We start from the raw sequence: 11,245 nt of genomic DNA on the forward strand, positions 1-11,245 counted from the left end.
TCGTTGTCGTAATCAAATCGTTTTTTTCATTTCATTTTATTATTATTTTTCAAGGAAATTCCTGGTCAATTACGAAATGACATGAAAAATGTTTTTTCTGTTTTGTTTTGTTTTGTCTTTCAGCAACGAAATTTTTAAGAAAAACAATGCAAAAAAAAAATCCTTGTTGTTACACATTTGATCCATTGATTCCATGAAATGAAATTGATTGAAAATTGTTGCCGATGATTATGATGCCAATGCAATGAACCTCAAGATATTTTTTTTCAACTGAATTAAATTCAATCCATCATCATCAACACGATCATCATGAATATGAAGAAAATCATTCGATGCACACTGGCCAACCACCAAAGTCGATATAGCCATGAAATGAAAAGATTCGATAATGTAAAATTGAAACATTGAAATGATTTTTTGTTTTGTTTGGTGTCAATTTGAAAATGGCCACAAATACGACGAACCGAAAACCGAAAAAACATTTCAAATAATTTTCATCATCATTGGCCAACCGAATCGAAATTTGAAATGAATGAATGTTTTTTTTTCACCGGTAAAATTTATTTCAATGAATCTCAATACCTTGTAGGGTAGGGTGAGTATCTTTTATTATCTGGTTTCAATATAACCAACAATCAACCGACAAAATATAAACCGGTATCATCATCATCATCATTATCATTATTTTCATTCATTCAACCGTATTGTCAAATTTTCGATACATTCACTTTATCATTTTTTTCCGTTATTACTTTATATATCGGATGACTGATCATTGACTGCCATCACCATTTACCATCATGGCTGATGATGATATCGTTTCTTTCTTTTTTTTTGTCAAAGACACATAAATAACGTAAGTTAATATAATATATCAGAATCACATATAATCTTTCTATTTCTTTCAGTAATAATGATCATCGCCATAACAACAACAACAAGATAAAATGTTATTTAAATTGCACATGGGCAACATACCTTGAAATGATATCATCATCATTATCGAAGTTATGATTTAAATTTGAAATTGAAATTTTCACATATAAAATCGTTTTGATATTTGGATGATGTTTTTTTTCCTGATAAACTTTCAAGAAGTGACCGTTGATGGAATTATGATGAAAAAAAATGATCAAATATGTGAATGAGGCGTTGACCGAGCAATCAAGCAATGTACACAGATACGACGGCCGTTGACATTGGCAATAGTTTTATTTACAATTGTTTATAACCTACGAATAATAATGATAGTGGTTCGTTATTGTTGTCTTGGTGATTTGGTTGATTGCAATATTGCCTCATGATGATGATGATGATGATTACATGGAAACGAATATTTCGACATTGATTCATTCAGAATAATGTGTTGTTGATGACAGATCCCGACAAGACAAACATGTGAATTTTTTTTAATGTAATCAAATTTTGAATAATGAACTTGACCTGAAGAAAATTAGATCAACAACAAGAATTGGATAGATAACCACCACCACCACCACCAATGACAATGAATGATTCAATTTGAATGTTTGATTCAACAACAACAACAACAACGAAGACGAGAAGAAAAAGAAAAATCTGGATAATTTTAATCTGAATTCAAGCAGATTTCAACTTTTGTTGTTGTAATATTCAAAATTACAGCCTTAAGATATTAATTTAAGAAAAAAAAATTTTGTTTCTTTCACTTTTGGCACGAATGGCAAAGAATACGCGACATGGATTGCTGATTGGTTTTACATATTTTTTTTCTCATGATGAAAAAAAAGATTTAGATCATCATCATCATCATCATCATCATCACAATCGTGATAATGATTGTTGTTGTTGTTGTTTTGGTCGATCCATAAAAAATGGATCATCATGCATGAAGCATCAATGGCAAGCAGATGTTTATTATTTTAATATTGGCTGAATGGAATAATGAAATGAGGATCTGATCATCATCATCATCATTTGTCATGTTTGTATGACCACGACAATTTTTTTTTTTTTGAATCATAAAAAAAACCAATTAAGTAAGTAATCACCTTAGCCATTTCATAAACATTGTTTTTTTATCTTCTATTAATACCTATTAATATTTATTATGAAAATTTTGTTACAGTTACATGATGACGATTATTATGATGTCAAAGATGTTTTTGATTTCGTTCCAATAAAATAAGAGTCATCATCATCATCATCATCGTTAATGATAACATAATCATGGATTGAATTTAAGATTTGAACAAACAAATGAAGAAATGATTTAAAATTATGGAACGATTGTTCAATCGGATTATTTATGATCATTAAATGTATCGGATTGGATTGGATTTCAGAAATGTTGTCTTTTACATCGAAAGAAAAACAAAGAAATTTAAATCCATCATTGATTATGATTCAACGTCAAATATATGCTGCTGAATATGTAATGATGGTAATGTCACGATTTGTTTTTTTTCATAATGATGAATGATCATCATCATCATCAACATAATCGATCAATGAAATTTTAATGATTCAACAAAAAAAAAAAAAAAAAGAAAGAAAGAAAAAATTACATACCAATTCCGGGAAAAATTAGAATGCCGGTTATATTTGAAGATTGTTCACTGTTTAAAACAACCACCAAATGAATCAAAAATGCGGAACAATCAGCTACTAAATGATGACTTCAAAACAAAAGGACACAACATATGCTAATATCTCGTCATATTGTTTCATTCATTCTGATTCCGTTGTCAAAATTTGAATATAAATATATAGCACAGATGAAAAACGACAATGAAATGGAATGGATGGACACATTTTCCATTGTAATGAAGCACACAATCATCAGATATCAAAAAACAAAAAAACATATGTGGACAGAATTATGATTCACATTCAAGGAAATTCATTTTCATTTCAAATGTCACATATACACTTGAACGAAATATTCATGATGAAATTCAAATTTTTTTTTTGTTTGTTTCCGAATCAATGGAGAATGCAACAAACTAAGAAAACAACAACAACAACAAAAGTCTTATAAAACTGAACAACATTTGTTGGCCAATGTTGTTGTTGTTGTTGTTTTTCTTGAATCGTAGTTCATTTGAAACAATCATGTGAGTATGTGTTTACCCGATCACCACCAATGTCTTGTGAATGGCTACTGCTGTGATACTGTTTTTTTTTCTTCGGATGATCATCGTGATGATGATGATGATGATGAATACGAAAATCTCTTTTTTATTCGAAAAAAAAGTTCCTCTCTTTTCTGTTCATTCTCTTTTTGTTTAAAATTCAAAATATCGTCTGCCCAGACAACATCAACAACAACTGCAACTTATGAATATCACAAGAGACAAGAAGCACGAAATTTCATTTAAGGCAACTAATGGCAACAACAACGAAAACGAAAAAAATAAAAAAATAGCCAGCTGGTATATCAATTTGATTGTTGGATTCATGGATATTATCATCAACGACGACGACGACGACAACAACAACATTGTCCGTATCCAATGTAGATTGATGGTGAATAAAGAGAATGATGATGAACGAACAAGCGATACTCGGACAATTTATGAAAGAAAAAAAAGTTGAACAACATTAACAACAACAACAACAACGATGATTGGTCAAAAAAACCCGGTTGAACAAGTAAGCAAGCAAGCAAGCAACAACAACAACAATAAATGTTGATGCAATCTTGTTTTGTTTTGTTTTGTTTGTCATCTTTTGAATCGGTTAGAATTTGATGTATGTTTATATTTATATATGTAATTTTAGGAGAATGTATTCTGGTTTCGAAAATTTATAAACAAGTTTTTCTTTTCTTCAAAAAAACCGAAAAGAAGTCAACCACACACATGCACACACACAAAATTTTTATCCTTCAACCCTCAACCAGATGCAGAACACACATTGAATTCATCATCACCTTCCATTGATCGGTTCAGCTAGTTCATTTTTATTTTACCAGATTGAATGAAGAAAGAAAACAAGTTAGTCATCTGAATAATGATGAATTTAAATTTAAATGAAATTGATGGAATTGTTTTTATTGTTGACCAACAATGATAATCTGTCATGGATTAATATTGGATGGTCAACAATGAAAGAAAAAAAATGATGAAAATCAACTTGTTAATCGATGAATATAAACAACAACAACAACAACAATTTCAAATGCGGATCACAGGTAGGTGTGTAGCTGATGATGTAAATTCATATCAATCATGTATCTCTGTCTGTCTATGTGTGTGTGTGTGGTAATCATTCATCTTATTGATTTTTTGTTTTGTTTAAGCCTAAAAGATTGTTACATGATATATATTACAACAACAACAACAACGATGATGATGATGATAGACTTTTGAAAACAACAAAAACCAACTATTAGTTTGGTGAAAAACGAGAGAGAGAAAAAAAGAAAACATGACCAGTTGAGCCGTTATTTTTATAATTTCAATGGCTAATCATCATCAACATCTTGATCTTGATCATGATTTTCAATGCCCATTGTTGATGATGATTGGAAAAAAAGTTAATGTCAATATCATCATCATCATCATCATCAACATACCTAATCATTCTTGAATCAAGATTTTGAATTTAAATTCATGATACTGATGATGATTAGCTTTACGATTGGCATTTTTTCCTCTCTTTTTTTTATTTTTAGATAAAATTTTTGTTTCGCCTTTTTTTTGGATTGATGATTGTCGTGTGTTTTAGTTTTTTTTTTTAGTTTGTTTGTATGTTAAAATGTATGATGATGATTTGAAATGTCTTAATTTGCCTGATATGTAGTGATCATCATCATCATCATTGACATTGATCGACATTTAAAAATGTTTTAAAAAAATTTTCAAAAGATGTTGCCATGTGTGTGTGTGTGTTTTTTTCATATATTACAAATTCACATCAGCTGCCTAAGTTGTGTTCACACTGAATAAATTTTCACCTTGAAATCATCATAATGATAATGGTGATCAATAATAAATCAATATATATCTCTCTCTCTCTAGTGATGTCTATATGAAAAAAACATGTGTGTGTTTCAAGTCACATCAAATGATTCGATAATCATGATAATGATGAACGAACACACACACAAAAAAAACGGTCTAGACTCTAGACATGTAAAAAAATGTGTTTTTTTCTACATTCATCCGATTATAATAATACTGATGATGATGATGATGATAATCATTTGATCACAATCAACGAAATGGTCAATTGTTCTTTTGGATCAAATCAAATCATCGAAAGCAAAAAAAAAAAAAAAAATGGCATGAAATTCAAGATTGGTTTCGTTTTGATTGTCATGAATATGTGTTGTGATGTGCGCACACATAAACACGAAACAAACAAACAAAACACGTTGTGTATCGTATATATGCACAACAAGGTCGTAAATTAGTTTCAATTTTTTTTTGTTCTTCATTATTCAAGTTCCAAATAATGATAATGTTCAAGAGGTGAATTTCCATCATTTTTTCCAATAATTCAAACACGAGAGAAAATAAAAATTTGTAGGTGTGTTGCTAAATAATGAGCGAAAAGGATGAAAAACTTTTTTTTCGTTTTATTATTTTGTTTATTACACACACACACACACACACACACACTCACTGACCATTGGCTGTCAAATGAAATGACCGAATCAAATTGAACCATTTTTTTTTTTAAATATGATCTAGATCTTTAATCAAATTCCAAAATTGATACTTTATTATTCACTGCAATGGATACTAATCGATATTGGTGATTATTGATCTAATGTGAAAACAAATTGGAATCATCTGATTGGAATTTGATTATTATCGATTCGATTTGATTTACAAATTCGAAACAATGTTACATTTGTAAACATAAAAATCAAACACACGGAAATGTGTAAATGCTTGAAGCAAACACACGAGATTTCCAATCATTTGCTATCGAAAAAATTTCAAAATTTTTAAAAAATCAAAAATTGATCTCTCTTTTTTTTGGTTTTGCCATGAATTTAATCTTTTTTTTTCTTTAGAAAAAATCTTTTTTCAACATAATACCAACAGCTTTGAACTTTGAACAACAACAACAACAACAACGGTCGATCAATAAATCGATCTTTTCGTTTTTTTTTCTCTTGATTTGATTTGATAAGAACAAAAATGTAGGGAAAATCAAATTCCCAAATCGTCGTCATTTATTATCACAAGATTAGAAAAAAGGGTTATTATATGGTCGTCTTATCGCTAAGCAATGTGTGTGTGTGTGTGTGTTTGAGTGTATTACAATCATGATAACACACAAACAACAGGTGTAATAAAAAAAAACCTAGTACACAGTAAAAAAAAACTTTTTTTTTGTTCTGATGGACCGTCCAACTTGACCATGGCTATGGCCTGGATCAAAAATTTTTTTTTTCGACTATAAATATCGGTAGCCAAATTCTCTTGGTCTATCAGTTCAAGTTTGGAAACTCAAACAAGACATACACACTTGGTTGTTTTTTTCCACTCGTCATAATTTGTCCGAATTTTTTTTTACCGTATTCTATTTACCCGAATCGAGATCAAAAAGAAAATGAAAACCAACTTGTTTTTTGTATGTATCATTTTTTTTTGTTTTTTATTGTAAATCTGGAACGGTTTTTATTTATTTATTTATCCACTTGTTCTTTCTCCATATATATATAGACTTTATTCATCTTGGCCATTGTTGGTTCGTTGATGATACCATCGGCTGAATCGACTGTCATACGAAGTTTAGTTACCATTGGTCGTGGTTTGATTGGTGGTGTTGGTGGTGGTAGCCGTGAAATTCGACGACAATCATCCATAATCGGTCGTTTTTATCCACGTTATAATCAAAATGATCAACAAACTAATGGTATAAGATGGTTTTTTCAACGTGGAATTTTGGGACGTTTTTTTGGCTAAAAATTGATGAAGAATCGTATCATTTTCTCTGATATGATTTTTCTTCTTCAAATCATATCATCATTTGCAATTTCATATGAAACTTTTCTTTCTTTTTTCTTTGGCTGTTTGAATATAAATAATAAAAAAAACTTTTTGCTCATAATGCTGGTTTGTTTGTTTGTTTGTTTGGTTTCATGTTCAATGTCCAAATTGAAACTTTTTGTCCTTGGACGAAATAAACACTTACTCACACACACACATAGATAGACAAACGTTTTGAATTTTGTTTTTTCATCATTTTGACCCATTCGCGTATGCACTCTCACACTAAAAACACGTGGTTTTTTTTATTTTGAAAATTGAAAAAATTTTCATCATGCCATCAAGATCTGAATCTAAGAAGAATCCAAAAATTTTACTAGTCGGATCATTATCCGAATCAAGTAAATTGGATTTATTTATCAATCATGAAAAATGTATCAAACACCAGTATTCAAAAAATCATCAATTAGGTTATCAACCAGCAATGGGTATTCAATTGAATACACTTCGATTGTAAGTAAGAATAATGACAAAAATTGCTTATTCTTTCCATTATTGATTCTGTTTTTTTTCCATTGATTTAGTCAACACAAGAATCGAATCATATCATTGGATCTATGGAATATGATCATCCAATTTCAACGTTACGATCAATTGGCATCAATCTATTTTGATAATGTTCAAGCCATTGTTGGTGTTTGTCAGATGTCCAATCCGGCAACATTTCAACGTATGAAATATTGGCTAAATAGTGGGTGTAATATAATTTGTCTTCGTTGCTTTATAGTAAATGTTTTCTTTGTTTTTGTTACAGAATTTCGTGAACAAAATTCTTCACTCAATAATAATGTTTATATGTTGGCATGTGAAAATGATCCAACGATACGATTCATCAGTATGGAATCATCGTCCACCGAACATTCATCAACATCGTCACATGTTTCACGTACACAAATCATTGATTATGGTCATCAAATTCAAGCCAAAATTTACATTATACGCCAATATTCACGTGGTAGAGATTTGAATAAATTTTTCAACGATTTTCTCAATCATTTTTGGTCATCAAATCTTGGATCAACGATTATTCCATAGAATCACGATTCCATCATTGTTGACCAATTTTATATGTTGTAAATGATTAATTTGTACCAAAAAAAAAAAAAAACTAATAGACTTACATTCATTTGTTCATTTGATGATTTTCATGTTGATGATTTCTGAATTGACGCGCCAATGGTGATGGTAATATACGAATTTTTTGTGTTGAAGAACGAATTTGTTCCGTACAATTGTGGGTAACAATCAGATACCAAACAATAATGATTAATAAAGAAATGGCAATAGTCATCAACGATGACCAAATGGAATGTTGTTGATGATGATTGTTTTTATTACCAATCATCGTTTTATTCATAATTTTGGTTAATAATGGGCGATGAAAATAAAATTTCTTTTTTTTAAAAAAAAAAGCAAAAATGAAAATTTCAAAAAATTCTAATTTAAATTCGAATTTTTATTCTGGATAAAATGGATATATTTCAACTGTTTGTTGAAATAGGAAAAAATTTTTTTTCGGTTTTTCTTTACATTTTCTTTTCACGATCCATAATGACAACAGTTTTAATTTCACCATAACCACGAAGACCATCTTCACCAAGTTCGCGGCCAACACCACTTTCTTTGAAACCACCGAATGGTGTTTGTACACTAACCGGTATCATGTATGGTATATTGATCCAAACGGAACCAGCACGAATACTACGTGAAAATTTCATTGCTTCATTAATATCATTGGTGAGTATAGCCGATCCTAGACCATAATTTGTATCATTACAACGTTCAATAACTTCATCCAGTGTTTTATATTTAAGAATCTGTTGTACTGGACCAAAAATTTCTTCGCGTGCAATTCGCATCCCATCGGTAACATCGGCAAAAACAGTTGGTTCAACGAAATATCCACGTTTATCCATACGATTACCACCGGCAACACAACGGGCACCTTCCTGTTTACCAGATTCAATCATTTCAAGTATTCGATTCATCTGGGTTTTATCCACTTGTGGACCGAATGCAGTTTTTGAATCGAATGGATTGCCAAATACATGTGACTGACAATATTCCACTGAATGTTTAACAAATTCATCATAGATTGATTCATGAACAAATGTCCGGGTACCGGCACAACAACATTGGCCCATATTCAGGAAACATGAATCCTGTGCTGTACGTGCAGCCTGTGCAATATCTTCAACATTTTCAGTTACTACCAATGGTGATTTACCACCCAATTCCAGTGTAATTCGTTTCATTGAATGTGAACCATTTCGCATGATTAATTTACCGATTTCCGTTGAACCGGTGAAGGCAATTTTATCGACTTTTGGATTATCAACTAAAGCTGCACCGGCTGTTTCACCAAAACCAGGTACAACATTGACCACACCGGGTGGAAATCCAACCTCTTTAGTTAAACTGGCCAAATATAGAGCGCTTAACTATGGTTATTCGGAATTGAAATAATAAAATTAGAAAATAAATCAAGGAGAAAAAATTCCTAGTAATTACCGGTGTCTGTTCAGCTGGTTTCAATACGACGGTATTTCCGGCACACAATGCTGGTCCAAATTTCCAACTAGCCATTAAAAACGGAAAATTCCACGGAACGATTTGACCACAAATACCAACAGGTTCAATTCGTGTAAAAGCGAACACTTTGCCATCTATTGATGAAATATCAAAATAATAATGAATTTTGATACGATTCGAATCGGTTTCAAAATCAAAATCAAATTACCTGCTGGAATGGTTTTACCATGAATTTTATCAGCATAACCGGCATAATAACGAAAAACTTTGATGGCCAAATCAACATCGAACAATGCCATTGTTTTTGGTTTACCATTATCCATACTTTCCAAGCTAGCAATATAATCTTGATCTCTTTCAATAAGATCAGCAAGACGATATAGCAGATGACCACGTTGTGATGCATCCATCTGTCGCCATGGTGAATCAAAACGAAATGCATCAACAGCCGCAGCAACAGCACGATCTATATCGGCTTTATCACCCTCTTGTACATTGGCCAATTTTTCCTCAGTAAATGGATTGATTGTTTCGAATGTTTTACCACTAATCGAATCGTGCCATTCATTGTTGATGAAAATCTAAAACATTTGTTATTGAGATACAATTGAACAAAAAAAATGAAGAAAAATTCAAATGAAATCATCATCGTCATACCTGAGTATATTTTACTTCCACTTGGGCCATGGTATTTCGAATTTTTTTATGAATAAAAATAGAAACTTTTTTTCCAATGAACAAAACAAAAACTTGGAAGAAAAAATAAATATCACCAACAACCGTCTGAATTAATGATACCAGAAAAAACAACTGAATGAATGAAAAAAAAATTGTCACGAATGTATTTTTATATGTATGCGCCAACAACAACTTCGAAGTAAACGAAGAAGACGAAGAAGAAATATTTTTCGTCTTGGTTACCAATCAACGATTATGGATGATGATGATGACAGTTATAACAACCAGAAAATAACAAAAAGAAAAAAATCAATTCATTACGTGATAAGTACATATTTGCTATTTCTGAATCAAGTTTTTATTCATGTTCATCATTCATTTTGTTTCTATCAAAATGAACTGCTAGTGCTGCTGCTGCTGCTGATACATACACACCAACATATTGTTTTGTCCATTAGAATAATTATTATTATCAACCACAACACTATCACCAGCACAATTTTTTTCATCATTGCTGCCAATAACGATGATGATGATGATGATGATAATGATGAGAAAAAAAAATTCGTTTATTATCATTATTATCATTCAAGGACAAATTCATCATTTTTTTTTATTGTCTATCTGCAAAAGAAAACAAAAATTATCAAGTAAATATATATTGAATGATAATGTTGATATATTAAATTTCTCCACAAAAAATAAATAATAAACATGGACGGATTGTTCAATTCCAAGAATATCATCGATTTGTGAAAAATAATAAACATGAACCCCTGAATACACCCTGAAAATTCGAACTAGAAAACGCGTTTTACCTATCACATTTTTTTCGTTTTTAATTTTCAATGATGATAATCCAGCACGCATGTAATCTCATCAACGCATAAAGAAAAAATGAATACGATGATGATGGTGATGATGATCGTTGGGCGTTCATCAAATGTGTGTGTGTGTTTCGATAATTAAATGACATTGAATTTTCGACAACTAAACACTAAAATGAGAAAAAAAAACTAAGTATCCACTAAAGACAATGGCAATTA

The 11,245-nt window shown here is 30.6% G+C and overlaps 2 protein-coding genes across 5 annotated transcripts; one reads left to right on the top strand and one right to left on the bottom strand.

Annotated features, from left to right (window-relative positions):
* Positions 1–3,501: 3,501 nt before the first annotated feature.
* LOC124497379 (ras-related protein Rab-34) lies at positions 3,502–8,120 on the top strand. Of its 3 annotated transcripts, none has more exons than XM_075734296.1 (5): positions 3,502–3,633; positions 3,763–4,178; positions 6,663–7,442; positions 7,514–7,680; positions 7,744–8,120. In XM_075734296.1, exons 3-5 carry the CDS (start codon positions 7,264–7,266, stop codon positions 8,022–8,024), a joined length of 627 nt encoding a protein of 208 aa, XP_075590411.1. In that variant the 5' UTR covers positions 3,502–3,633; positions 3,763–4,178; positions 6,663–7,263; the 3' UTR covers positions 8,025–8,120. The 3 variants fall into 3 exon arrangements, with proteins under 3 accessions (XP_075590411.1, XP_075590410.1, XP_075590409.1); XM_075734295.1 differs by having other exon boundaries at positions 3,763–4,174; XM_075734294.1 differs by lacking the exons at positions 3,502–3,633; positions 3,763–4,178 and adding an exon at positions 6,061–6,570.
* A 304-nt stretch (positions 8,121–8,424) lies between these two features.
* On the bottom strand, positions 8,425–11,027 carry LOC124497378 (aldehyde dehydrogenase X, mitochondrial). Of its 2 annotated transcripts, none has more exons than XM_075734291.1 (4): positions 10,179–11,027; positions 9,730–10,102; positions 9,501–9,646; positions 8,425–9,430 (listed from the first exon to the last, which is right to left on the bottom strand). In XM_075734291.1, exons 1-4 carry the CDS (start codon positions 10,206–10,208, stop codon positions 8,516–8,518), a joined length of 1,464 nt encoding a protein of 487 aa, XP_075590406.1. In that variant the 5' UTR covers positions 10,209–11,027; the 3' UTR covers positions 8,425–8,515. The 2 variants fall into 2 exon arrangements, with proteins under 2 accessions (XP_075590406.1, XP_046916983.2); XM_047061027.2 differs by having other exon boundaries at positions 9,501–9,655.
* Positions 11,028–11,245: the final 218 nt, after the last annotated feature.

Source organism: Dermatophagoides farinae, chromosome 9, assembly GCF_024713945.1.
Source record: "Dermatophagoides farinae isolate YC_2012a chromosome 9, ASM2471394v1, whole genome shotgun sequence".
Classification (NCBI taxonomy): domain Eukaryota; kingdom Metazoa; phylum Arthropoda; class Arachnida; order Sarcoptiformes; family Pyroglyphidae; genus Dermatophagoides; species Dermatophagoides farinae.